General features: G+C 61.3%; 2 protein-coding genes across 4 annotated transcripts in view; one reads left to right on the top strand and one right to left on the bottom strand.

Moving 5' to 3' along the window:
* The window catches only part of B4GALNT3 (beta-1,4-N-acetyl-galactosaminyltransferase 3), a 403,403-nt gene that overhangs the window by 91,593 nt on the left and 283,819 nt on the right, over positions 1 to 27,991 (top strand). The gene's annotated exons all lie outside the window — the stretch shown is intronic.
* The window catches only part of LOC125434730 (sodium- and chloride-dependent GABA transporter 2-like), a 193,534-nt gene that overhangs the window by 85,589 nt on the left and 79,954 nt on the right, over positions 1 to 27,991 (bottom strand). The window contains exon 15 of one of the 3 annotated variants that reach the window (XM_048500344.1): positions 26,126 to 26,605. The exons of the other annotated variants lie outside the window; for them this stretch is intronic. Within the exon in view, the coding sequence (XP_048356301.1) occupies positions 26,486 to 26,605 (120 nt within the window). The 3' untranslated portion in view covers positions 26,126 to 26,485. Of the gene's footprint in view, positions 1 to 26,125; positions 26,606 to 27,991 lie in introns of those variants that run through there. 3 annotated transcript variants of the gene reach the window in all.

Raw genomic sequence — 27,991 nt, 5'->3', positions numbered from 1 at the left:
GGGGGGGGGGGTGGGGGGGGGGGGGGGTGGGGGGGGGGGGGGGTGGGGGGGGGGGGGGGTGGGGGGGGGGGGGGGTGGGGGGGGGGGGGGGTGGGGGGGGGGGGGGGTGGGGGGGGGGGGGGGTGGGGGGGGGGGGGGGTGGGGGGGGGGGGGGGTGGGGGGGGGGGGGGGTGGGGGGGGGGGGGGGTGGGGGGGGGGGGGGGTGGGGGGGGGGGGGGGTGGGGGGGGGGGGGGGTGGGGGGGGGGGGGGGTGGGGGGGGGGGGGGGTGGGGGGGGGGGGGGGTGGGGGGGGGGGGGGGTGGGGGGGGGGGGGGGTGGGGGGGGGGGGGGGTGGGGGGGGGGGGGGGTGGGGGGGGGGGGGGGTGGGGGGGGGGGGGGGTGGGGGGGGGGGGGGGTGGGGGGGGGGGGGGGTGGGGGGGGGGGGGGGTGGGGGGGGGGGGGGGTGGGGGGGGGGGGGGGTGGGGGGGGGGGGGGGTGGGGGGGGGGGGGGGTGGGGGGGGGGGGGGGTGGGGGGGGGGGGGGGTGGGGGGGGGGGGGGGTGGGGGGGGGGGGGGGTGGGGGGGGGGGGGGGTGGGGGGGGGGGGGGGTGGGGGGGGGGGGGGGTGGGGGGGGGGGGGGGTGGGGGGGGGGGGGGGTGGGGGGGGGGGGGGGTGGGGGGGGGGGGGGGTGGGGGGGGGGGGGGGTGGGGGGGGGGGGGGGTGGGGGGGGGGGGGGGTGGGGGGGGGGGGGGGTGGGGGGGGGGGGGGGTGGGGGGGGGGGGGGGTGGGGGGGGGGGGGGGTGGGGGGGGGGGGGGGTGGGGGGGGGGGGGGGTGGGGGGGGGGGGGGGTGGGGGGGGGGGGGGGTGGGGGGGGGGGGGGGTGGGGGGGGGGGGGGGTGGGGGGGGGGGGGGGTGGGGGGGGGGGGGGGTGGGGGGGGGGGGGGGTGGGGGGGGGGGGGGGTGGGGGGGGGGGGGGGTGGGGGGGGGGGGGGGTGGGGGGGGGGGGGGGTGGGGGGGGGGGGGGGTGGGGGGGGGGGGGGGTGGGGGGGGGGGGGGGTGGGGGGGGGGGGGGGTGGGGGGGGGGGGGGGTGGGGGGGGGGGGGGGTGGGGGGGGGGGGGGGTGGGGGGGGGGGGGGGTGGGGGGGGGGGGGGGTGGGGGGGGGGGGGGGTGGGGGGGGGGGGGGGTGGGGGGGGGGGGGGGTGGGGGGGGGGGGGGGTGGGGGGGGGGGGGGGTGGGGGGGGGGGGGGGTGGGGGGGGGGGGGGGTGGGGGGGGGGGGGGGTGGGGGGGGGGGGGGGTGGGGGGGGGGGGGGGTGGGGGGGGGGGGGGGTGGGGGGGGGGGGGGGTGGGGGGGGGGGGGGGTGGGGGGGGGGGGGGGTGGGGGGGGGGGGGGGTGGGGGGGGGGGGGGGTGGGGGGGGGGGGGGGTGGGGGGGGGGGGGGGTGGGGGGGGGGGGGGGTGGGGGGGGGGGGGGGTGGGGGGGGGGGGGGGTGGGGGGGGGGGGGGGTGGGGGGGGGGGGGGGTGGGGGGGGGGGGGGGTGGGGGGGGGGGGGGGTGGGGGGGGGGGGGGGTGGGGGGGGGGGGGGGTGGGGGGGGGGGGGGGTGGGGGGGGGGGGGGGTGGGGGGGGGGGGGGGTGGGGGGGGGGGGGGGTGGGGGGGGGGGGGGGTGGGGGGGGGGGGGGGTGGGGGGGGGGGGGGGTGGGGGGGGGGGGGGGTGGGGGGGGGGGGGGGTGGGGGGGGGGGGGGGTGGGGGGGGGGGGGGGTGGGGGGGGGGGGGGGTGGGGGGGGGGGGGGGTGGGGGGGGGGGGGGGTGGGGGGGGGGGGGGGTGGGGGGGGGGGGGGGTGGGGGGGGGGGGGGGTGGGGGGGGGGGGGGGTGGGGGGGGGGGGGGGTGGGGGGGGGGGGGGGTGGGGGGGGGGGGGGGTGGGGGGGGGGGGGGGTGGGGGGGGGGGGGGGTGGGGGGGGGGGGGGGTGGGGGGGGGGGGGGGTGGGGGGGGGGGGGGGTGGGGGGGGGGGGGGGTGGGGGGGGGGGGGGGTGGGGGGGGGGGGGGGTGGGGGGGGGGGGGGGTGGGGGGGGGGGGGGGTGGGGGGGGGGGGGGGTGGGGGGGGGGGGGGGTGGGGGGGGGGGGGGGTGGGGGGGGGGGGGGGTGGGGGGGGGGGGGGGTGGGGGGGGGGGGGGGTGGGGGGGGGGGGGGGTGGGGGGGGGGGGGGGTGGGGGGGGGGGGGGGTGGGGGGGGGGGGGGGTGGGGGGGGGGGGGGGTGGGGGGGGGGGGGGGTGGGGGGGGGGGGGGGTGGGGGGGGGGGGGGGTGGGGGGGGGGGGGGGTGGGGGGGGGGGGGGGTGGGGGGGGGGGGGGGTGGGGGGGGGGGGGGGTGGGGGGGGGGGGGGGTGGGGGGGGGGGGGGGTGGGGGGGGGGGGGGGTGGGGGGGGGGGGGGGTGGGGGGGGGGGGGGGTGGGGGGGGGGGGGGGTGGGGGGGGGGGGGGGTGGGGGGGGGGGGGGGTGGGGGGGGGGGGGGGTGGGGGGGGGGGGGGGTGGGGGGGGGGGGGGGTGGGGGGGGGGGGGGGTGGGGGGGGGGGGGGGTGGGGGGGGGGGGGGGTGGGGGGGGGGGGGGGTGGGGGGGGGGGGGGGTGGGGGGGGGGGGGGGTGGGGGGGGGGGGGGGTGGGGGGGGGGGGGGGTGGGGGGGGGGGGGGGTGGGGGGGGGGGGGGGTGGGGGGGGGGGGGGGTGGGGGGGGGGGGGGGTGGGGGGGGGGGGGGGTGGGGGGGGGGGGGGGTGGGGGGGGGGGGGGGTGGGGGGGGGGGGGGGTGGGGGGGGGGGGGGGTGGGGGGGGGGGGGGGTGGGGGGGGGGGGGGGTGGGGGGGGGGGGGGGTGGGGGGGGGGGGGGGTGGGGGGGGGGGGGGGTGGGGGGGGGGGGGGGTGGGGGGGGGGGGGGGTGGGGGGGGGGGGGGGTGGGGGGGGGGGGGGGTGGGGGGGGGGGGGGGTGGGGGGGGGGGGGGGTGGGGGGGGGGGGGGGTGGGGGGGGGGGGGGGTGGGGGGGGGGGGGGGTGGGGGGGGGGGGGGGTGGGGGGGGGGGGGGGTGGGGGGGGGGGGGGGTGGGGGGGGGGGGGGGTGGGGGGGGGGGGGGGTGGGGGGGGGGGGGGGTGGGGGGGGGGGGGGGTGGGGGGGGGGGGGGGTGGGGGGGGGGGGGGGTGGGGGGGGGGGGGGGTGGGGGGGGGGGGGGGTGGGGGGGGGGGGGGGTGGGGGGGGGGGGGGGTGGGGGGGGGGGGGGGTGGGGGGGGGGGGGGGTGGGGGGGGGGGGGGGTGGGGGGGGGGGGGGGTGGGGGGGGGGGGGGGTGGGGGGGGGGGGGGGTGGGGGGGGGGGGGGGTGGGGGGGGGGGGGGGTGGGGGGGGGGGGGGGTGGGGGGGGGGGGGGGTGGGGGGGGGGGGGGGTGGGGGGGGGGGGGGGTGGGGGGGGGGGGGGGTGGGGGGGGGGGGGGGTGGGGGGGGGGGGGGGTGGGGGGGGGGGGGGGTGGGGGGGGGGGGGGGTGGGGGGGGGGGGGGGTGGGGGGGGGGGGGGGTGGGGGGGGGGGGGGGTGGGGGGGGGGGGGGGTGGGGGGGGGGGGGGGTGGGGGGGGGGGGGGGTGGGGGGGGGGGGGGGTGGGGGGGGGGGGGGGTGGGGGGGGGGGGGGGTGGGGGGGGGGGGGGGTGGGGGGGGGGGGGGGTGGGGGGGGGGGGGGGTGGGGGGGGGGGGGGGTGGGGGGGGGGGGGGGTGGGGGGGGGGGGGGGTGGGGGGGGGGGGGGGTGGGGGGGGGGGGGGGTGGGGGGGGGGGGGGGTGGGGGGGGGGGGGGGTGGGGGGGGGGGGGGGTGGGGGGGGGGGGGGGTGGGGGGGGGGGGGGGTGGGGGGGGGGGGGGGTGGGGGGGGGGGGGGGTGGGGGGGGGGGGGGGTGGGGGGGGGGGGGGGTGGGGGGGGGGGGGGGTGGGGGGGGGGGGGGGTGGGGGGGGGGGGGGGTGGGGGGGGGGGGGGGTGGGGGGGGGGGGGGGTGGGGGGGGGGGGGGGTGGGGGGGGGGGGGGGTGGGGGGGGGGGGGGGTGGGGGGGGGGGGGGGTGGGGGGGGGGGGGGGTGGGGGGGGGGGGGGGTGGGGGGGGGGGGGGGTGGGGGGGGGGGGGGGTGGGGGGGGGGGGGGGTGGGGGGGGGGGGGGGTGGGGGGGGGGGGGGGTGGGGGGGGGGGGGGGTGGGGGGGGGGGGGGGTGGGGGGGGGGGGGGGTGGGGGGGGGGGGGGGTGGGGGGGGGGGGGGGTGGGGGGGGGGGGGGGTGGGGGGGGGGGGGGGTGGGGGGGGGGGGGGGTGGGGGGGGGGGGGGGTGGGGGGGGGGGGGGGTGGGGGGGGGGGGGGGTGGGGGGGGGGGGGGGTGGGGGGGGGGGGGGGTGGGGGGGGGGGGGGGTGGGGGGGGGGGGGGGTGGGGGGGGGGGGGGGTGGGGGGGGGGGGGGGTGGGGGGGGGGGGGGGTGGGGGGGGGGGGGGGTGGGGGGGGGGGGGGGTGGGGGGGGGGGGGGGTGGGGGGGGGGGGGGGTGGGGGGGGGGGGGGGTGGGGGGGGGGGGGGGTGGGGGGGGGGGGGGGTGGGGGGGGGGGGGGGTGGGGGGGGGGGGGGGTGGGGGGGGGGGGGGGTGGGGGGGGGGGGGGGTGGGGGGGGGGGGGGGTGGGGGGGGGGGGGGGTGGGGGGGGGGGGGGGTGGGGGGGGGGGGGGGTGGGGGGGGGGGGGGGTGGGGGGGGGGGGGGGTGGGGGGGGGGGGGGGTGGGGGGGGGGGGGGGTGGGGGGGGGGGGGGGTGGGGGGGGGGGGGGGTGGGGGGGGGGGGGGGTGGGGGGGGGGGGGGGTGGGGGGGGGGGGGGGTGGGGGGGGGGGGGGGTGGGGGGGGGGGGGGGTGGGGGGGGGGGGGGGTGGGGGGGGGGGGGGGTGGGGGGGGGGGGGGGTGGGGGGGGGGGGGGGTGGGGGGGGGGGGGGGTGGGGGGGGGGGGGGGTGGGGGGGGGGGGGGGTGGGGGGGGGGGGGGGTGGGGGGGGGGGGGGGTGGGGGGGGGGGGGGGTGGGGGGGGGGGGGGGTGGGGGGGGGGGGGGGTGGGGGGGGGGGGGGGTGGGGGGGGGGGGGGGTGGGGGGGGGGGGGGGTGGGGGGGGGGGGGGGTGGGGGGGGGGGGGGGTGGGGGGGGGGGGGGGTGGGGGGGGGGGGGGGTGGGGGGGGGGGGGGGTGGGGGGGGGGGGGGGTGGGGGGGGGGGGGGGTGGGGGGGGGGGGGGGTGGGGGGGGGGGGGGGTGGGGGGGGGGGGGGGTGGGGGGGGGGGGGGGTGGGGGGGGGGGGGGGTGGGGGGGGGGGGGGGTGGGGGGGGGGGGGGGTGGGGGGGGGGGGGGGTGGGGGGGGGGGGGGGTGGGGGGGGGGGGGGGTGGGGGGGGGGGGGGGTGGGGGGGGGGGGGGGTGGGGGGGGGGGGGGGTGGGGGGGGGGGGGGGTGGGGGGGGGGGGGGGTGGGGGGGGGGGGGGGTGGGGGGGGGGGGGGGTGGGGGGGGGGGGGGGTGGGGGGGGGGGGGGGTGGGGGGGGGGGGGGGTGGGGGGGGGGGGGGGTGGGGGGGGGGGGGGGTGGGGGGGGGGGGGGGTGGGGGGGGGGGGGGGTGGGGGGGGGGGGGGGTGGGGGGGGGGGGGGGTGGGGGGGGGGGGGGGTGGGGGGGGGGGGGGGTGGGGGGGGGGGGGGGTGGGGGGGGGGGGGGGTGGGGGGGGGGGGGGGTGGGGGGGGGGGGGGGTGGGGGGGGGGGGGGGTGGGGGGGGGGGGGGGTGGGGGGGGGGGGGGGTGGGGGGGGGGGGGGGTGGGGGGGGGGGGGGGTGGGGGGGGGGGGGGGTGGGGGGGGGGGGGGGTGGGGGGGGGGGGGGGTGGGGGGGGGGGGGGGTGGGGGGGGGGGGGGGTGGGGGGGGGGGGGGGTGGGGGGGGGGGGGGGTGGGGGGGGGGGGGGGTGGGGGGGGGGGGGGGTGGGGGGGGGGGGGGGTGGGGGGGGGGGGGGGTGGGGGGGGGGGGGGGTGGGGGGGGGGGGGGGTGGGGGGGGGGGGGGGTGGGGGGGGGGGGGGGTGGGGGGGGGGGGGGGTGGGGGGGGGGGGGGGTGGGGGGGGGGGGGGGTGGGGGGGGGGGGGGGTGGGGGGGGGGGGGGGTGGGGGGGGGGGGGGGTGGGGGGGGGGGGGGGTGGGGGGGGGGGGGGGTGGGGGGGGGGGGGGGTGGGGGGGGGGGGGGGTGGGGGGGGGGGGGGGTGGGGGGGGGGGGGGGTGGGGGGGGGGGGGGGTGGGGGGGGGGGGGGGTGGGGGGGGGGGGGGGTGGGGGGGGGGGGGGGTGGGGGGGGGGGGGGGTGGGGGGGGGGGGGGGTGGGGGGGGGGGGGGGTGGGGGGGGGGGGGGGTGGGGGGGGGGGGGGGTGGGGGGGGGGGGGGGTGGGGGGGGGGGGGGGTGGGGGGGGGGGGGGGTGGGGGGGGGGGGGGGTGGGGGGGGGGGGGGGTGGGGGGGGGGGGGGGTGGGGGGGGGGGGGGGTGGGGGGGGGGGGGGGTGGGGGGGGGGGGGGGTGGGGGGGGGGGGGGGTGGGGGGGGGGGGGGGTGGGGGGGGGGGGGGGTGGGGGGGGGGGGGGGTGGGGGGGGGGGGGGGTGGGGGGGGGGGGGGGTGGGGGGGGGGGGGGGTGGGGGGGGGGGGGGGTGGGGGGGGGGGGGGGTGGGGGGGGGGGGGGGTGGGGGGGGGGGGGGGTGGGGGGGGGGGGGGGTGGGGGGGGGGGGGGGTGGGGGGGGGGGGGGGTGGGGGGGGGGGGGGGTGGGGGGGGGGGGGGGTGGGGGGGGGGGGGGGTGGGGGGGGGGGGGGGTGGGGGGGGGGGGGGGTGGGGGGGGGGGGGGGTGGGGGGGGGGGGGGGTGGGGGGGGGGGGGGGTGGGGGGGGGGGGGGGTGGGGGGGGGGGGGGGTGGGGGGGGGGGGGGGTGGGGGGGGGGGGGGGTGGGGGGGGGGGGGGGTGGGGGGGGGGGGGGGTGGGGGGGGGGGGGGGTGGGGGGGGGGGGGGGTGGGGGGGGGGGGGGGTGGGGGGGGGGGGGGGTGGGGGGGGGGGGGGGTGGGGGGGGGGGGGGGTGGGGGGGGGGGGGGGTGGGGGGGGGGGGGGGTGGGGGGGGGGGGGGGTGGGGGGGGGGGGGGGTGGGGGGGGGGGGGGGTGGGGGGGGGGGGGGGTGGGGGGGGGGGGGGGTGGGGGGGGGGGGGGGTGGGGGGGGGGGGGGGTGGGGGGGGGGGGGGGTGGGGGGGGGGGGGGGTGGGGGGGGGGGGGGGTGGGGGGGGGGGGGGGTGGGGGGGGGGGGGGGTGGGGGGGGGGGGGGGTGGGGGGGGGGGGGGGTGGGGGGGGGGGGGGGTGGGGGGGGGGGGGGGTGGGGGGGGGGGGGGGTGGGGGGGGGGGGGGGTGGGGGGGGGGGGGGGTGGGGGGGGGGGGGGGTGGGGGGGGGGGGGGGTGGGGGGGGGGGGGGGTGGGGGGGGGGGGGGGTGGGGGGGGGGGGGGGTGGGGGGGGGGGGGGGTGGGGGGGGGGGGGGGTGGGGGGGGGGGGGGGTGGGGGGGGGGGGGGGTGGGGGGGGGGGGGGGTGGGGGGGGGGGGGGGTGGGGGGGGGGGGGGGTGGGGGGGGGGGGGGGTGGGGGGGGGGGGGGGTGGGGGGGGGGGGGGGTGGGGGGGGGGGGGGGTGGGGGGGGGGGGGGGTGGGGGGGGGGGGGGGTGGGGGGGGGGGGGGGTGGGGGGGGGGGGGGGTGGGGGGGGGGGGGGGTGGGGGGGGGGGGGGGTGGGGGGGGGGGGGGGTGGGGGGGGGGGGGGGTGGGGGGGGGGGGGGGTGGGGGGGGGGGGGGGTGGGGGGGGGGGGGGGTGGGGGGGGGGGGGGGTGGGGGGGGGGGGGGGTGGGGGGGGGGGGGGGTGGGGGGGGGGGGGGGTGGGGGGGGGGGGGGGTGGGGGGGGGGGGGGGTGGGGGGGGGGGGGGGTGGGGGGGGGGGGGGGTGGGGGGGGGGGGGGGTGGGGGGGGGGGGGGGTGGGGGGGGGGGGGGGTGGGGGGGGGGGGGGGTGGGGGGGGGGGGGGGTGGGGGGGGGGGGGGGTGGGGGGGGGGGGGGGTGGGGGGGGGGGGGGGTGGGGGGGGGGGGGGGTGGGGGGGGGGGGGATGCTGGGGAGGGAGAAGGAAATCTGGAACCTCGGAGGAGAATTGCAGCCTTTGGTAAGGCAGCAGCTGCAGCTGTTGGACATACCGTAGCTGTTAGGGGAAATGTAGACTTCCCATCCCACCCTTCTTTGGCCTTGCGATTCTCCCAGCCAAGGCACCCTCTGCTCTTCCACCTTCCAGTTTTTTGTATTCCAGACCCCACTTTCTTTTACACCTTGATAAAGGTGGGGAGAAGAAGCAAGAACGGAGAGCCTGTCCCTGTGTGTTAAATGCCATCAAATCACTTTGGGTTTAATCAGTTGCCTCCAAAATGTCCTCACGTTAACAGCCTTGCTCAGGTCATGCAAACTGAGAGCCGTGGCTTCCTTTACTGAGTCAGTCCACCTCGTGGTGGGTCTTCCCCTTTTCTTATTGGCTTCAATGTTTCTTAGCACTATTGTCTTTTCCGGTGAGTCTTTTCCAGTGACTAAAATTCAGTAGCTTCGGTTTAGTCATTTGTACTTCCAGCAGCATAATTACCGGATTAAGTTTTTCTTGAGCTGTACTTTATCAGGCTACGAAGGAGCGTCAGTTGTGTTTGGTGTTTCCCGCATCAAAATTATGTGTGCTGTATTTTAAAAACCGTCTGGGAAAAGGCTAGGCTGAAAAACTGTCTCCTTGGCGTGGGTTTTATGTGTGCAGAGGGGTTGAGGGAATAGTCAAACATTATAGATAGATAAAATAAAGTAAAAAGTGTAATTACTTCTCAACAGTTCACAGAGGTCAACATAATTTATTCTATCATTTAATAGAGTTGTTGATTATGCACATTGATTATAGACATATATGTAAAGGAAAAATATGTATAATATATAGAGGGGCATCATTTTGTACTTTAACCCACCCCCCCTTTTAAAAATGGGGATCTGTCCCTGCTGTTCGGCAAGCTGCCCATGCATGATGTGGAGTTTCTTTCCCCCATATCCTGTAAATACGTTTGTCAACAGTGAATTCAGACATTCCTTGAGATTTTTGGCAATGGAGCCTCAGGGCCTGCAAGACAGAGCTATTCCGCCAGGCACTTCCATCTGGCCAGCCGGGTTGATTGCTGTATTTGATACCATCTTGGCCTCCTGTGGGTATGGAAGGGGTGGGTCTTTGCCATCCGTTGCTGCTATTGTTGATTGGTTTTATTGTATTATTGTTATGGCTGTTTTTACTGTTTTATTGTTCGCCACCCTGAGCCCTGTGCAGGAGGGCAGAATATGAATTGAAACATGAAATAATTAAATACAAAGAGGACAGAGTTGGGAGAGGGGAGAGACCACAGTGGGGTACAATGTAGGGCTGCCAGCTCTGTTTGGGGAATACCTGGAGATTTTGGGGGGTAGAGCCTTTACGGGGTATAACACTTTAAAGTCCACTCTCCAAAACAGCCATTTTCTCCAGGCTAACTGATCTTGGTTGTGTGTGGAGATCAATTGTGATAGTGGGAGATCTCCAGGTGCCACCTGGAAGTTGGCAATCCCAGTATAATTAACAAATAAGAACCAGGAGATGGAGTTATTTACAATCCTAATATAATGCCATACAGTCCACCTTCCAAAGCAGCCATTTTTCTCCAGGGGAGTGATGGGCTGGGGATCCATTGTAATTTTGAGAGCTCTCCATACCCCACCTGGAAACAGAATAAAGATCCAAAACCTGGTCTGTTTTCCTTTATCTTTGAGATTTTAAAAAGGCATATTTGGCCCCTAACATATTTTGAGACCAAATATGCCTGTTTAAATCACAAGGATAAGGGAGGATAGATCTGGTTTTAGATCTATCCTAGACTCTCATGGATTTCTCTTCCCATTTTCCATTTAAATAGAAATCAATTTTTAAAGGAAAGGAAATAATAGGGGGGGGGATGTATGCATCTCCATCCAGCCCTTGCTAAAACATTTTCTTGTCAGACTACTTTATGCCTGCTGAATATCAAGGAAGGGATTTGCCGCTTGCCGAAAAGCTCAAAGTATAATCAAGCGGGTGCTGATTGCTTTGAGCCTCCTGTGCTATTTCCTGGAGTGCCTGAAATCTGGCTGGAGGTAATATAAATAATCTGAGGACACAACTGCTTGGAGGTTTTTACAAGGTGCCGGAGAGCACTTGATGCTCTTTTAAACCACGTGCATTTCAAATACACACCTGCACCGTTTCCACTACTAATGGTGCTGATAATGCTGATTGTCCTTCCAGCCCTGGTACAGGTCACAACGTGGAAAGTGGTCGGCCACACTGTCACCACAAACCATACCATTTGCTTGAGTGGGAGGGGGATATCATATCTTTATTGAGGGAATTGTTCTACATACTCTCTATAATTCTGATTTGCATATGGTAGGGTGGACTATTCTCCTCTATGATGTCGGTTGGGTTGCCAGCCTCCAGGGGGCAGCTGGAAATCTCCCATTACTACAACTGATCTCCAAGTGACAGAGCTCACCTGGAGAAAATGGCCACTGTGGAAGGTGGATTCTAGGCTCCTACAGAAGTCCCCCCTCCCCAAATCCCTCCCTCCTGAAGCTCTGCCCCCAAAATCTTCAGGTATTGTATTGTCGAAGGCTTTCACGGCCGGAATCACTGGCCATCTTCAGGTATATCGTCTTCAGGCATTTCCCAGGCTGGAGCTGGGAATCCTAACTATGAGTCAACAGTTCTTAAAATGAGGTTTTTAAAAATAGCATTTCAGAATTGCTCAGCCACGAGCAAGGGATCTAAGATGAACCGCTTTGTGCTGTGACATATATCAAGAAGCATGGGAAAACTGCTCCCCCTTCCAAAACAGACAAGAGAAATGGAACATGTGAAAACTTTGAGCTGCTGTTATTCTTGCAGTGGCATGGACAGAGGTCCAGCATCTTCTTAGGAAAGGGGTTAAAACACCAGCCCCATAAGCATCATCCATAATGACAGATCCTTTAAGTTATACAGGATGTGTCCCAGTCACACACCTGTACCTAAACCACATAGATTTAAATGCATATTCAGGAAAACATAAAATGGACCTCCTGCCAGATTTAAGTTACACTTCTGTGTAAGCAGCTCTTTAATTATCTTCATTCACACACACACACATACACACACACACCCTATGAAGTACCTTAAAACCCTTCCGTTGTTGGGATTAGGCATTTGGGAAATAGTTTATATAATATAGTATTTGATGTTCCCTATAGACTTGGGGTTTTTTGGTCATCTATAGTCCGGCTTTCTCAACGAGACTCAAGGTGGATTACATAGTGTAAATCAACTACAACCAACAGGATGGGACATCTAATTAACAGTCCAATAGACTTCAGTACAGCAATCCTGTTGCTGCCACAGCTTAAATAGGACCACTGGATCTTTCCCTCCCCACTCTGAAAGTTCGTCTAAATCACTTTTCAATATTTCAGCAGCTATAATGTCATCAGAAGGACCTGAAGTACTGAGGACACCTTGTGGCTGATAGAATTAAGCTCACATTTTCTTTTACAATACCATCTTTACTGTAGGTCAGGGGTCCCCAAACTTTTTAAACCGGGGGCCGGTTCACTGTCCCTCAGACTGTTGGAGGGCCGGACTAAAAAAAAACTATGAACAAATTCCTATGCACAAATGATTGTAAAATGTTTGATTTCACCTTTCAGCCTTTCTATCATGGTCTATTTTTAGAACAGTGACCAAAGTATGTCAAGTACAGGGTGGGCTCCAAATATTGTTGGGGAGGCTGTGGAATACCTTCCCCTGTTAAAAAAAAAAGCAGAACTTTCCCAATGAAGCATTCCATCTAACCCAGCGGATCAGGTATCTTCCTGGGTTCTTCTCCTCCCTAGCAGCCAGAAGGGAGTGATTCTCGGCCAGCCTGGCTGGATGCCAATCGGGAGTGAGGCGGAACAGAAAGCCTGAGAGCAACACATGGAGTAGCTGATGAGGGAAGGGCAGAGCAGGCGCTGCTGCCACTATGTAAGGTTTCCAACTCTGGGCTCAGAAAATCGTGGAGGATTTGGGGGTGCCATCATGTAACTGCAATCAACAGCCGTTGGGGCCAGTTCCTCCTCTTCCTCGAGCCCCCACTGCACATGAATGGAGCCATCGCCGGCCATGCTATTCGGCTGGGTCGGGATAAATGCCTTCCAGGGCTACATTTGGCCCCCGGGTCAGGAAGGGTTTAGGGACCCCTGCTGTAGGTGTTCAGGGGTCATTGAAATACCTGCAACTGGGCCATCCACCAAACTGTACTCTAGGCTACCATGGGATCTGCAGTTTTAGATCTTGGGGAGCAAGTGCCCTACCCTGAAATTCAGAGTTCTACAAAAGTACTATATGATTGCAGGGTAACTGTTTCTTGCAGTGGAGACATTTTTGTCCTGCCGAATGGTGGGGGTGGCGGCGGCGTGTTTCAGTGGTTAAGATGTCAGATTAGGATCTGGGAAACCCAGGTTTGAATCCCCACTCTGCCATTGAAACGTGCAACATGACCTTGAGCCAGTCACACATGTTCAGCGTGGACCATAATTAGTATTTGGATGGCGGTATGCTCCTCGTATATCCTCCATGGTATACAAGGAGCATGATGCAGAGGCAGGCAATGGCAAACTACCACCCAGTGCCTCTTGCCGTATGGTGACCCTGAGCCTGGCTGGGAAGGGTAGGATATCAAATAAAATAAAACCCTTGTTCAGCTCTGATTTAGCAGGAGAAGGGAAAAAACGAACAAACAAACAAACAAACAAACAAACAAACAAACGTGCAAGTACAACATCTTTTTGGACTGTTGCAACTGGCAGTGGGACATTAAGGGTTGTTGCATGGAATGTTTTTCAGAGACATATCTAGATTGCAGCAGACAGGGTGGTGCCCTGAGTACCACCTGGGGGGGTCCCTTTGGTTGCCTGGCCCCCTCTCTGTCAAGAACTCAGCTCTGTCCCAGACAGGTCCAGTTCTGAAGTGCAGGCTCCACCTCCAAAATTGGAGGCAGAACCAGCAGTATATAGTTGGACCTTGCCAGGCCAAACCCACAGTTTTTATGCTGGGCTTGACCTGGCCAGGTCCAGCTTTAAACCGCAGGCTTTAAGCCGGCAATTTGAACCTGGACCGAGCCAGGTTGAGCCCAGTGCTAAACTGCAGGCTCAGCCTGGCCGGGTCCAAATTTGCACAGCTGGCTCCACCCCTGAAGCTCCACTTCTGAAGTCAGGTGGATTTTGGAGGCGGAGACAGCAGTATAAAGCTGGACCCAGCCAGGTGCAGCTTTTAAGTGCAGATTCAGCCTCCAAAGTCCTGGAGTCCACACAAACACACAGTTTAACATTGGAGGGGCGGGGTGGGGGGTGAGGGGTTTTCAGTGCTTGCCCTTGGTACCATTTTCCATAGATATGACCTTGCCTGCAATGCTTAACTGGATCCATCTATGTGGTACGGATTTGGAATGTCTTTGTATTATATTGGGGCATAACACTTTAAGAAAAAAGAGGATGCAGGGTGACCTGCTACCACACAGGTGTCAAACTCTTGGCCCTCCAGATGTTATGGACGACAGTTCCCATCATCCCCTGTGTAAAGGATTCACTGGTGTTGATGAGCGGGTCGGCTGCTTGGCCTTGACTACATTCCACAGCCCGGGCGACGGGCCAGCTCCTACGGCGGAGACCTTATCTCTGCGAGGGAGATGAGACCTCCGTTCCCATGGGAAGCCGGGTGGGGGATGGGATGGATAGAGTTATAACCTGTGCTTCTGGCGGGAAATGCCATTCCTGCCACTGCGTGTAATGCCTGAGCTTCTCTTAAGATGTCTTAATAAAACGGTCTTTACACCCAAAAAAGCCTTTTATTTCTGCTTCTATGGAAATTCCTTACATTGTAAGGCAGGAAACCTAATTCATCTATATTCCTTAGTGCAGTGGACCTCTGGTGCTCTCGCAGCTGGAGAGGTTGGATGTTTCTGGGAATAAAAGCGGTAGCTCCCAAAGAGGGTCTTCCGGCCCTTCCCCTTCTGGATCTGGGGAGGAACCGGGCGGGAGAACGGGTCTTCATACGGCGCACTCTTTCCCGCCCTCAGATTAAAAGTACCGGAAGTCTTCCCTAATACTTCCGCTAAGGCACGGTGGTGGACTCCAGGGAGGCTACTGGCATGTGGACTTGTCATGAGTCGTTTGGGGCGCTGTCTATGGATCGAGCGCATGGATCGATATCTGCCCGCTTCCATGTGGATTACAAACCTCAGGTGCAAGCCCTGTCACGGAGGGAGACGGGTCTGCTGACCACACTTTCATGCGGCAACGCAGGAGTCCATTTGAATCCATTCCTTGACTCGTCAGATTTTGGTGATGTTCCCAAGAATCTTTCACCGTGCGCCCCCAGATCCCGGATTAGCAGCTGGATCTCGGAGATGCCCCGTGGAGCTACCGATGGGCACGTACGCCCTGCATTCACCAGAGGGAAGAGGAGTCCGGAGAGAGCTCTCGCACTCCCTTCCTGGATCTATTCCTCTCCCATCGAAGAGAGAGCTGTGATGAGGAAGTGAGCCGACTGCGAGATGCCCAAGAAGCATGGGCCCGTGAACGGCAGCTATGGGAAGAGGTGAACGAGCAAACAGCTTCGGCAGCAAGAGCGTGAAACCCAAAAGAGACCGTGATGCATTGACTCAGTAAAGGAGAGAGAGCTGGCTGCCTTCGGAGAGGGAACTGAAGAAGCAGCAGAACAGTATGCAACCTGTTGGAGTTCACGCTTGTCACTGGTATTTTCGCCAGAGGGCTTTTACGCTGTTGGGTCCCAAGCCACCTTCCAAGCTGACCGCCTCCCACCAGAATTAGCCAGCCGCACCGGCGGTGCGTACTTCCACTTCGCACCGATTCCCAGCCCCCCTGGCGCAACCGGCCAGTGCCTCAATCTCTGCGCGAATTCGCATCGCTTTTGCGGGTTTAAGGGCCGTGGAGAGGGGATACTTACAGGCCTCCAATATCTGCCCGCTTCGAAGTGGGACCGCTTCCAAAACTTCCCTACTTTACCTATCTTGCAACTCGATGCCCACATGTGGAGGATCTGATGACGATTTATACCGGTCTGAGCCGGAAAAATACGGGACATCTGTCGCTTTCAGTCCTGATGCATGGGTAGCCGACTTTCTGGTTTGTGACTCTTTTGAATCCTGCAGTAAGATGAGGATACTCGCGACGGTGCCCGCTATTCCTCCCAAGCCCATGGGCTCGCTTCCAAGCATCCGGTGTCTGAAAATGCAGCTTATCCGCTAATTCATCAATCTTATCCAGCAAGGCAACCGCCAGCTTTTTGCAGAATTTAAGCCCCGTGAATTCCGTGCAGCTGCTGCCTCGACTACCTCCTGATGGGCCTGGTTTCATGAAATGCTAATACTTCTCGGATTGCCCGACGGCAAGTTTTCGCGAAACGGTGTTTTTAATCTTCGGATCCTGCGCACTATTGCTGATTGGATTCGACCATCCTGGGATCCCAAGTGGCGCCTTCGCTTTTGAATACGCCGCGTCGGGCCGCAAATGCTTCAAAACCCGGTTTCTTTACTCACGCACTCCACTTACCGCGTAATTTCACCTCAATTGCCAAAGCTTCCAGCCGCCTCTACCGGTGACATTTCACCTCCGAGCGCCGCCGCCGGGCTGATTGCGGGTCTTTACCGCGGAGGACCAGGTCATCTAGCCGAAATACCAACTGCCCGAAAACAACAGAAGCCAACCGGCCCGGCTGCGCGCACCCCATCTGCCAAGCCACCACGCGAATCCGGGTCCGCCTTCAACAGGCGCTGCCTGGCAGTTATTGAAGGCGCACTCCAGAGGTGGGGAAGCAGCCAGTGTGCCTTTCTTCAGCCTCCCCATGGACATGGGTTCAATTCCGGCAGACGCTGGCAGAGTGAAGGCAGCAGCCCCATCACAATCCACGCGTTTCTGGCCAAACTCGCTAAGCATTACCTCGTGGCTTATATAGCCTCAGCCCTCTTTGCGGTAGATTCTGGCTGCTCCCATTGCTTAATGCGCGCCCCAGGGTATGGCGAGGAACTGGCTCTAGACCGAAGTCCCCCCTGGCTAAGCCCATACCATTCACCCAAATGGACTTCGCAGTCCTCGGAGCTGCTAAGGACCAGCCCTTTGGTTCAAACGCAACCGTTCTCCTCCGCTACGCCGACCATTGGGAGAAAATTAGTTTCTTTATTCTGGCTTGGTGTGGCCAAACACCTCCATAGTTCTGGGCATGCCATGGTTGTTTTCGTTACATGAACCAAAATTCCCTTCTCGAAAGAAAGGGATCTTTGGAATTCATTTCGCCGACCCTCCCCCGCGGGAACACATACATGAATTGGGGGGAAAACTCGACTTCTCCTGACACACACCCCTTCTGGTTTTCATCAGCACATTGCTCTGATTCTACCGGCATCCCAATCCGGGCGCATTCAAGATCGTCGTAGGTTTCAGAGTATTTTCAGGAGCGCGAAATGCCATCAGTTGCCACCCCATAGAGACATTACCCTCGACTGGCAAAATCGCAATACAGCCAGGGGCGCCAACTGCCCAAGGGTAGAATCTACCGTGATGAGTCCCAATGAGGGAGTAAAGGAACTCCTCGTGGCTTCTTAGATGATAAGAACCTCGCCAAGGTTCATACGGGCGTTGGCTACCAAACACACACATGCTGCTCCTGTATTGTTTGTAAAAAAGAAAGATGGGTCTTTACTGTTCTTGCACAGATTACTACTGAGGTCTCAATGCAGTCTCTTAAGTCCAATAAATACTCCTTTGCGGCCTTTTGATCAAGGACCTTTTAGACGCATTGGGCAAAGGACGCAGATTCTTGGTTTTACTAAGTTGCGACTCTGAGAGAAGCTTACTACAGGGTCAAATGGAATTGCTGAAGGCTATGGAACACTTCGGATCGCATTTACTGCCAACAAAGTTTGGACAGTTTGAATACTCGATAATGCCATTCCGGAGGTTTGGTCCTGGCAGGCCCCTCAGAAAGCTTTTATGGCCCTTATCAACGAAGTTCTCCATGACGGAGTTTGTACAGCTATGTGGAGTAGTGGTGTACTTTTGAAAGTGATGACGCTTCTCGATTCTGCGTTCTCAAGAACCATGGAAGAAGCATGAAGCATTGGTTATTCGTGGAAGTATTGAAAACGCTTGCTCAACAACTCCCTCTTTGCCAAACTTTCAAAATGCTGTTTCCACCAAACCTCTATTGATTGACTATTTACATTACCGGATCTCGCTTCGAGGGCCTCAAGATGGGAGATCTCGTTACAGCATTGATGCAGTATCTCCAGTGGTGTCTCCGCCCCTACCAACCGGCGCGAGCTCCCAATCTTTTCTGGTTTGCTAATTTCTATCGTGGATCTTATAATTCCAATTCGCTGAACTGACTCTCCTACCTAGCCAGACCCTCATTGTACGCACTAAGCGGCAGTAAAGATCCATTGACTCGCTTTCAAACCCGGTCCCCCCTTTTCCTGGTTGGTCTGGAAAGAATGTATAGCCTTTCAGCTATTAAAATCGCTTTTACCACTCGAATTCCTATCCTGAAGTTTTAACCCTGATCCGGATACCTCCCATTTCGTGGTTCACGTGGATGCCCCTCTCGACAGCGCCCGGGGGGGGGCCTCCCTGTTGCAGTGCCAAACAAGATGGAAGAACCCGCTGGTTCCGTGTGCTTTATTTATCAAAGAAATTCTCCCGGGTGCTGAAAGCTTCAACTGGACTGTAGGGGATAAAGCAGACTGCAGCCACTTCAAAGTAGCACTCTCCACTTGGCGCCACTGGCTGGAAGGGGCGAAACACCCCTTTCAAGTTTGGTCGGATCACAAGAATCCTTACCGCTTCCTCTCCACCCCCCCCCCAAGATGTCCTCAAGCCGGGAGCAACTTCATTGCGGCCGATTTCTTTTCTCGTTTCTCTTTCACGTACATTTTTTCCCCTGAAACACCAATAAACTGGCTGGATCCGCTACTCGCTACTTCTGCCCGGGGAGGGGTGGAGCTGCTCCTTTTTACGGGACATTCCCACTTCCATCTATTCTCTCCCCCTCCCACCGGGGCTGGCTATTGGTCACCCGATCTCAGATCGCCCACCCCTCCTCCTCCGCCCATTCCTCAGCTCCGCTGGTCTCTCCCTTTCCTACGGGCCCTCGGGAGCGGGCGGGGCTGCACCGAGCCACCAGCAAGGAGGAAAGTGACCTCCCAACTGCGCTTTGGAGAATGGTGTTTTGGCGACGGGGAATCGTTTGGTACGCGTCTCCTCCGTAGCGCGAGGTGTCTCGAGTGTTCGTCATGATGCCCGCTTCAGCTGGACATTTTGGCTTTCAAAACTCTTCTACATTTTAGCCCCGCTTCGCCACACTTTGCGGCGCCACAAGCAATGCGCAAAGGACATTGAGACATATATTATTGTGCTGGTTGCTCTGTTCTGTGAAAGCGGAAGCCAAGAACGTTCTCCCAGGAAAACCCCATGCGCCCTAGTTGGAAACTCTCCCGGTGGCCTCCCGCCTCTTGGGAAGTCATCATCTCCATGGATTTTATTGTTCAGATTTGCCAGAAAGTCATGGCAACACGGTCTTGTGTGTGGTATTCGACTTATTTTCTAAACAACAAGCCCATTTCATCCCTTTGTGCTTTCCATCCCTCCTCGGCCCTGTTAGCGCTAGTTTTATTCATTCAGCATGCTTTATCGCCTACACTCCGCCTTCGTTAAGGTGGTTCCCACCGCTGGCCCCAATTCAATTTCTTGCTCCCTGGAAAGCTTTTCTAGGGTTATTGGGGGCCGCCCCGGCTTTAGCCGCCCTCTACCACGCAAAGTGATGGTGAGTCGAGAGAGAACCAGTCAACAGAACCCTGGAGCAGTATTTACGCTTGTTAGCACCAATTACCACTCAAGACAATTGCGCGTAGCTGATCCCGCTTGCAGAATACGCCTATAACAATGCGGTTCACTAGCAGGTACAAAAACCTCCCTTCGGAAATTACCAATAGGTCTGGTCGCCTTCCTTCCCTCCGCGGTCGCGAATCTACCTGTGGAAGCATTGGACCCACCGGAGTTTCAGCAATGGATTTCCATCTCTGGCCGAGGGGTGGAAAATGGTCCAGACTGCTTTACAGCAGGCCAAGGACTCCCAAAAGCTCAAGCAGATAGCACCGCCTCTGCGCAGCTTCTGGGTGTATTTGTCTACCAAGAATCTCAGTGAGACGGCATAAATCTTCAAAATTGGGCGATTTGTAGGGACCTTTTCAGATTACTACCATTGGGCAATTAATGATGTCACTGCCCGGATTGATCTAGTTGCCTAATTCTCTTAGGTAACATCCATCCTGTCTTCCATTCCAGTTTACCTTCAAGCGAGGCTCCCGCTTTCCGATAAAGTCTGGCACGCATCTGGCCGGAGAGACCCCCACCGGCCATATTATTGATGGCCACAAGCATTACGTAAATTGATGCCATCCTGGACTTTCACTTTCTAATCGCAAACGCTTACAATATTTGGTCTCGTGGGTGGGGTATTCCTCTGGGTATAATCAATGGGTCTATTCCGAAAATATTGACGGCCCCGCCCTCATTTCTGCTTTCCATCGCGCCTTTCCGCACAAACCCGGGGGGGGGGAGTCTTTTTTAAGGGAGGCAGAGTGTAAAGGATTCAGTGGTGTTGATGAGCGGGTCGGCTGCTTGGCCTTGACTACATTCCACAGCCCGGGCGACGGGCCAGCTCCTACGGCGGAGACCTTATCCAGCATGATGGGAACTGTAGTCCATAACATCTAGAGGGCCAAGAGTTTGACACCTATGAGCTACCACATTGTTATCAGGAATACATGAGCAAGTCTCAGCCTGTGATAAATCAGAGTAACTTCCTTCTAGTCATGGCCGACGGCTTTCCCAAGAGGAGATTCTAGAGATGCCAGGCGATCAAGCCAAGACCAGGAGTTTAGGCAGCAGTAACAGACAGAATCCATTAAAAGATGGAATCCATCCAGTTCTTAAGAACAGCTCTGCAAATATGGAAAAATTGTGAAGTTCATCAGGCAGATACATGGACCGTGGACTTCACACAACAAGAAACAATGGACTCAAATAGGAGGCCTAACACAGCAGCTCCATCTGAGATTAGGGTTGACAACTCCAGGTTGGGAAATACCTGGATATTTTTTTGGGGGGGTGGATCCTGAGGAGGGGAAGTTTGGGGAGGGGAGGGACTTCAATGGCACATAATGCCATACAGTCTACTTTCCACATTGAACTGATCTTGGTTGCCTGTAGATCAATTGTGGTCCCAAGAGATCTCCAGCCATGTGGAGGTTCGCAACCCTATTGTTGGTGTCTTGGATTTCTCTCAATACTTTCATCAGTCCGTCAGTCTACAAGTCACAACAACCAATGGGCAACGCTAACAACCAGAAATAGAAAAGGCCCAATTCTGTCAAAACCATTCAATTCTGTTTCTAGAGCTAAACGTCGAGCCCACTGGAATTTACTAAACCTGGCATTTTTGTTTTTCCAACCAGACCTGAATCTGAGGCTTCTGCAAAGTTCCACGAGCACCGTGCTCAGAAACTCAGATCAGCTGTTAGTATTCCCTGCTCCAGCTCCTTTGGACCCCTGCTTCTTTCATCATGTGACATGGTTTCATCCGTCACCCCTTGCCAAACAACAATAAAGGGACTGCTGAATAATGAACAAATAATAAAGTAATGAATAATGAACTACTGAATAACGAATGTCTGCATGTCTAGACTACTAAAAAAAATTAAATTTTTAACATCATGGAAACAGATCCTTTTGGAATTAAATCCCCCCCCCCTCTTGCTTGTTATTTTCAGCATTAACCAAGCACACTTTGAATATTTATTTCTGCAGCAGAATCCATTTCAATAACCTTTGGGTGAGCCATCAAGATAGGCACAGCCCTGCTGAGCCAGCAAGAGCACAAAAGGGGATAAGGCCCAGTGGTGGGATCCAAAAATTTTAATAACAGGTTCCGATGGTGGTGGGATTCAAACAGTGGTGTCGCCACACACACGCACCTCCAGTCCCTATTGGGCAGGGAGGTTGCTTTAGTAACCCCTTCTAGGCACTCAGAAATAATTAGTAACCACTTCTAGAGAAGTGGTGAGAACTGGTTGGATCCCACCTCTGATAAGGCCTATAGGAAAAGACTGACATTACTGAGCACCAAGTGCGGGGGTGGGGGTAGGAGGATGTTAGGGTGTCCAGAGTAAACATGAGGCAGTGGGCAAGAGGTAGTGAGTGCAGACAGCTATCTGGGGTAGCATAGTAGACATGTACAGCTAGAGTTGCCAGCTCTGGGTTGGGAAACACATGAAGATTTGGAGGGTGGAGCCTGAAAAGGGCAGGGTTTGGGGAGGGGAGGGGCTTCACTGGGGTATACTGCCTTAGAATCCACCTTCCAAAGCAGCCATTTCCTCCAGGCGAACTGAATTCTGTTGCCTGGAGATCAGTTGTAATATCGTGAGGACTCAAGTCACCACCTGGAGGGTGGCAACCCTATGAACAGCTGCCAAAGGGGATGTTCTGTGCCTCAGAGGGGGAGAATCGGCTTTGCACCCAGAACTTCCCAGGTTCAGCACCTTGAAACTCCAGACAAGGAAAAGGGGGGAAAAGCTCTGCCTGAGACCCTGAAAAGCTGCTGTCAGTCACAGAAGAATAGGCCAGAGATCCCCAATCTTGTTGAGTCTGGTAGTGCATTTGGAATGTTTAGAATGTAAAGTTGGAACCACCACCACAAAATGGCTACCATGAATAGGCTTGCCAACCTCCAGGTGGCACCTGGAGATTGTCCACAATTACATTTGATTGTCAGATGATAGTGATCAGCTCCCCTGGAGAAAATGGCTGTTTCAGAGGAGTGGATTATATAGCATTACATCCTGCTCAGATCCCTCCCTCCCTTAAACCACACCCTCCCCAGGCTCCACCCCCCAAATCTCCAGATATTTCCCAACCCAGAGCTGGCAACCCCAACCAGGGGTATTGGACTGAGCCAATCGCAAAATGTTTGGAGGCTGCAACAAACATCCTTCCAAGATGTTTCGTAATGGCTTCTCCCTGCAGACACAGGCATGACAGCTTCTGTGTCCTTCTGGAGCACCTACTGCACCTACGAGGTGCAAGAACGTGAGGACTGGGTCTTTGTTTTAGGGAACAGATGCTTTGTTGAAGAAATCAATGGGTGCCAAGAATTCTGGAAGGTCCCATAGTGCCCATTGTCACCACAATGAGAATTGTTTGGTTATAGGCCAGTGATGTGGTCTGATGTGGTCTGGCTGGCCAAACATGCTGTCACAATACAGGGAGGAGGAGTTTGGATTTATATAGGGGAGCAGCAGTGGCGTAGGAGGTTAAGAGCTCACGTATCTAATCTGGAGGAACCGGGTTTGATTCCCAGCACTGCTGCCTGAGCTGTGGAGGCTTATCTGGGGAATTCACATTAGCCTGCACACTCCCACATACGCCAGCTGGGTGACCTTGGGCTAGTCACAGCTTCTCGGAGCTCTCTCAGCCCCACCCACCTCCCAGGGTGTTTGTTGTGAGCGGGGAAGGGCAAGGAGATTGTAAGCCCCTTTGAGTCTCCTACAGGAGAGAAAGGGGGGATATAAATCCAAACTCTTCTTCTTCAAACTCTTCTATATCTTCCTTTCTCTCCTGTAAGGAGACTCAGAGAGGCTTGCAAACTTATTTCCCTTCCTCTCCCCACGACAGACACTCTGTGAGGCAGGTGGGGCTGAGAGAGTTCTGAAGAACTGTGACTAGCCCAAGGTCAGACTTTGTGTGTAGGAGCAGGGAACCAAATCCACTTCACCAGATGAGAGTCTACTGCTCAGGTGGAGGAGTGGGGACTCAGATCCAATCCTCCAGATTAGAATCCACTGCATCACGCTGGCTCTGTACATCACACTGCAAAGCAGATCTCTTGGGAGACATGAGCAGTTGTAGGAACTGAGAATACCTACCCCCATTTAGAATTTTAACCTGATGCAAATAGAGTTGCACACAACAAGATAAGCATGTCATGAGACGGATTGTTGGGATTGCATATTCCTCTGTGCATATTCCTCCATGTGGCTGGAAATGCATGCCACAGTCCACAGGGTATCATGTGCTGCATAATAGCTAGTGAAGCAAGGAGACTCAACTATGAATTGAGACACACACATACACACACACCCCCGGTTCAAATTTTTCCTTTGACAGAAACTCACTAGATAGTTTTCGACAAGGCTCTGTGGAATTACTAGTTTTCCTAATAATGTTATTTTAAGGATGGCTGAGATGTGAAATAATCAGAAGTGCTCTGTAATTGCTGCAGATTATCAAAACTATGTTAGGAGGCCGACGGGGATTCCTAACTGTATGTCTTTCTTTACAAGGCAAATGCAGGGACAGAAAGAAGAAACTGCAGGGGGAAATTAATCCCTCCCACCACCAGCCCATTTAAATATATTCTCCCCTGTTGCACTCCCAAATGGGCTTTTTGTTGGGGTTAGCAGAGGGGTGAATAAAACACCTCAGGGGGGTGGATTGTTGAGAGTGAGAGGGGTGGCGAAGCTGCTCTTTGTCTACCAAATCTCAACGGCAAACAGTGGCGTGCCAGAAGAAAATGGCGTCCAGGGAAAGTACTGAAATTGTGCCCCTCAGAATTGTACCCTCCCCCCCCCAATTGTACCCCTACCTGTCCAAAGCATTTGAGCCAAACAGGCAGGGGGGAGGCATGGAGATGACAGTGCGGATGGCCTCGGCCTTCCCTCCTCCTTGGGCTGGAGCAGTGGGAAATAGCTAAGAAAGTTGAGTAGTGGGAGAAGAGAGGAGACTGTGGGGCTGCAGCCCCAACCTAGCTGCCAGGGTTTTGGATGGTAGGGTGCAAGGTGTATCCTGACTCTGATGGGGACTCCTAGTGCCTTTGCTGAGCGAACAGATGGGCTGGGTGGCAAGCAGGCAGGTGGGGCAGTAGCAAGTGAGCCAGTGAGTGGGTGGGCCAGGTGCCGAGTGATCAGGCCAGCCAGACAGGTGGAGAGTGAGTGGGCGGGCCAGGCAGGGGGAGCAAGTGAGTTGGGTGGTGGGTGAGGGTGCAGGAAGAGGGTGGTGGGTGAGGATGCAGGAAGAGGAGGAGCCAGTGGCAGCAAGCAGTGAGGCACAGCCTGTGATGCCTCAGGCTGCCTTCCTAGCCTGTGGGGGGTGGAGGTGGGAGGTACAAACGTACGCCCCCCCACGTGCGGGACTAGATCTCTCTCAAGCCCCTTTGACCGCCCTCCCCCAAGTATGCCATTGCCTGCAACACCTCCTTCCAGCCTCACATTTGCATTCCCTTGAGAAATATGGGTTTGATGACCTCCGATTGTCAATATAACGTGTAGTTCCTCCCTTATTATGCCTCCGGTGGGAATGTGTGTGCCACATGACCTGGATGGCCCAGGTTACCCTGATCTTGTCAGATCTCAGGAGCTTATCAGGGGCAGCCCCGGTTAATATTTGGATGGGGGATCACCAAGGAATACAAGGTGAAACCACAGATTGGATGGGAGACCGCCAAGGAAGCTGAGGGTAGCTATGCAGAGGTAGGTAATATCAAACCACCTCTGAATATCTCCTGTTTTGAAAACCCCACAGAGTTGCCATAAATCAGATGCAGTTTAATAACGCTTTCTACCAGCAAAAATATGCACTGCAATGCAGGCACACACCCAAGGCCAACCATTGGTAATCTGATCCTTTTGCACCATAGTGTGAGGAAGTGAATATGACATCATTGAAGTGTGCAACAGCTATGGGCTCACAAATATATCTGCTCTGTCTTGTCCGAGGCCTGAATCTCCAGACTTGTGTCTTTGGTGTACCATTGGGACTTGCCACTGTGAGTGTTGGAACTTTTGTGCTTTACTTCTGGAATACAACTTTGACTGTGAAAACTGGTCTCAGTATGTATGTGTTTGACAGGTATTCAAAGGAACCTGGAAAGTTCTGAAGCGAGCAGACAGGGGACACTCAAAGTGAGATCTCTCTTTACATCTGTCCTCACAGTACATCCCTTAACTGTGGTGATACCAATCTATCGTCAAATGGGGGGGGGGGGAGCTCTTTGTTGGACATTCAGTTATCACCCTCCCAAAACCCTATCCCCTCTGTCGCTCAGCCCTTTATTTCTTAAGCCTCTTAATTCTGTGTGCGTGTATATTTTTTATTACTTTGATCCCTTAATAAAACTGTAATTTCTTTTGCCCCAGTCCTGGTTTTGAATGATTCTCTTGGGGAACCAATCTCTGTCTACACAGGCGTAGATGTCCTACTTGCCTCTTGCATAGTCTCTAGCTAATTCCTTCACTATCCCAAGAGGCAGACCTGACCAGTTCAGGGAACAGTGGGGCAATCCTAGAATCCTCCTTCTTCATAACTGACAGATTAACATACTAACTAATTAAATACTGGTTGCCAGGCATGTCCCATTGGCCTTGTGGTTCAGGCAAGTTGCCTGCCTTTCTTATTTCTAAAAGTTGTACCTTATTATTTTTAAATATTTTAAACCTATATAAGAGATTCGGAGGAATGAAGGTTCCATGGTGACATCAGTGAGTAGCCATCCAATCAGTACCTTCAGAACTGTTTTTTATTCCTCTGAAATGAATATGTATTTATTTACTTACTTATTACATGCCCATTACTGAATATCCCTTTGTTTGGGTTGATCACTGTGAAAATGATTTCAGAACAGCTCCACTGATCTAGAAACTTGATACAGCTTTTTGCCTGAGATCTACACCTGAGAGGGGAGGGAATTTCTTGCCAAATCCTTTTCATGCTTTTCTGAAGAAACTTTAAAAGGGAAAGAGGCGCAATGACCTAAGTTATAAATAAGATTGGTTGTGATGCCTCAGGTTGCACACAGCTGTAAGATGAACCAAGAATCCATCCCCAAGTCACAGATCATCACCATCCTTTTGGGGAAAAAATGAATAAGAGCCAATTGTTGTGGAAGGAAAAATGTTTTATAGATGGAATAGAGGCCTCCCTAAAGTCCATGTTCTATATAAAAGCTTCTGTGATGGTGTAACTATTTCCATCTCAGGGTTCAGTGTTTCCTGACCCCTTTTAGAAGCCAACTCACAGGAGGAACATACTGGCGTAAATCAACTCCTATGAATGTGCCCGAAACAGAAGATGAAGCAGCGTCTTCTCCTGCTGCTACATCTTCGGAAAGCTTTCTTCTCCTAGCAGCCATGACTGATCCTTTTAGGAAGTGGAAGGGAAATCTGATCACTGGTCCCTCTCCCTTTGGCCACTGGCAAAGTCCAGGGCTGCCCAGTGCAGAAGGGCATGCCCCATTCCTCTAACAGCGGGAATCCAACTCTGTCAACATTAGGAGCTCAGTTTGAGTGGCAGGAAAAGGTGGTGCTGGACACAGCCTCTGAGGCAAATCCTCATTGGGACAGACAAGCTGATGGAATCTCTGAAAGACAAAAAGACAGGATGTCATGTCAAGAGACCCTGAAGGAAGCACTTTCACTACTCGGAGGAATGATGCCACCGCACCCAATGAAACAATGACTGTGCACCTAGTCTACAAACCAACTCGTTCATCTATTTTTTTGCCTGCCCAGTCCAAGCGCACTTGAGAAGGAAGGGGAAAACCATCAGTAAGACATTTACTTTTTGTCATTTTCCCTTCTAAAAGGTATACTTTAGCCTCATCATTATTCCAATAGGAAACGAAATAGGTTAAGAAGTGGTGAGTCATCCAGCGTCCACCCTTGGAACTTAACAGCTGAAGAATCATTCATGCGGTACTTCTCAAATCAAGAAGGAAAGAAGAGGTATTCCTGGTTTCAACAAAGATCTCTTTGTTCATTCAAACAGTACCTTGGTGGTTTCCATTGCTGCTTATCTCATTTTCCAAACTGCAGCCCATTTCAATATCTGGCACTCATTGCTATGCTTCATTATTTCCACATTGCCTGTCAGCATTTCAAACTGTCCCGCCTCCTGGCTCAGGGCGAAGGAATGTTGGGAATAGATAGAGCACAGATAAAATCAGTAAATAATCATTAAATATGGCTCTATATGTTAAAATCAACCCCATTAAAATGCAGCATCCTAATCAAATATACTGATGGTGTCCTACTAGAAATCCCCTAACAAAAAGGGGGAGAGGGGAAGGGGAGAGAGGGAACAGCAGGGTCCACAGGGTCATGATCTCATAGTATGGATAAATAGAGAAATAATTATCCCCGTTATTTTTCTGGGACTATTTATGCATGCAAGAGAATAAGACAGCATAGATCCCAGAGATTATAGAATAGACTGCAGGACTTGAAACTTCAGGTGAATGGATTCCTACAATGAATGTTTCATCACAACCCCCCACCCCACCCCCACCCCCAAAAAGACTCTGTCAAAATAACAAGCTAGCTCAGAAGCGATAAAGGTTTTCTATTCATCTATTTGGTTTGCTACATTAGTTTTTTTTTCTTGGCAGGGTTTAAAAAAACATTGGTAAACATTACAAATATATTCCCTCTATGATTTCCCCCTCTAGTCTGAAGTGGTACAATCCATCCTACCACATCAGTTCTCTGCCACCTCATGTCCTGGCGTGGTGTGAATCAGGTTTCAGATCCCATTCAAAGGCCATTCCACGCAACTTTTCAAATGAATCATGGCTTTCCCCCACATGTTTGAACTCAAAGAACCACCTCAAAAGAGTAATTCCGTAAAAGCAGGCCTATGATTCCTTCCTCAGAACTCAAAAGGGTGTTCGTTCCGATGAAAGCCTGCACTATTACATATGGAATAATGGATTAAGGAAAGGTGACAAGCATGAAGAGACATAGATGTG

This window comes from Sphaerodactylus townsendi, linkage group LG06, assembly GCF_021028975.2.
Source record: "Sphaerodactylus townsendi isolate TG3544 linkage group LG06, MPM_Stown_v2.3, whole genome shotgun sequence".
NCBI classification, from domain to species: domain Eukaryota; kingdom Metazoa; phylum Chordata; class Lepidosauria; order Squamata; family Sphaerodactylidae; genus Sphaerodactylus; species Sphaerodactylus townsendi.
This window is presented reverse-complemented; position numbering and strand designations above follow the sequence as displayed.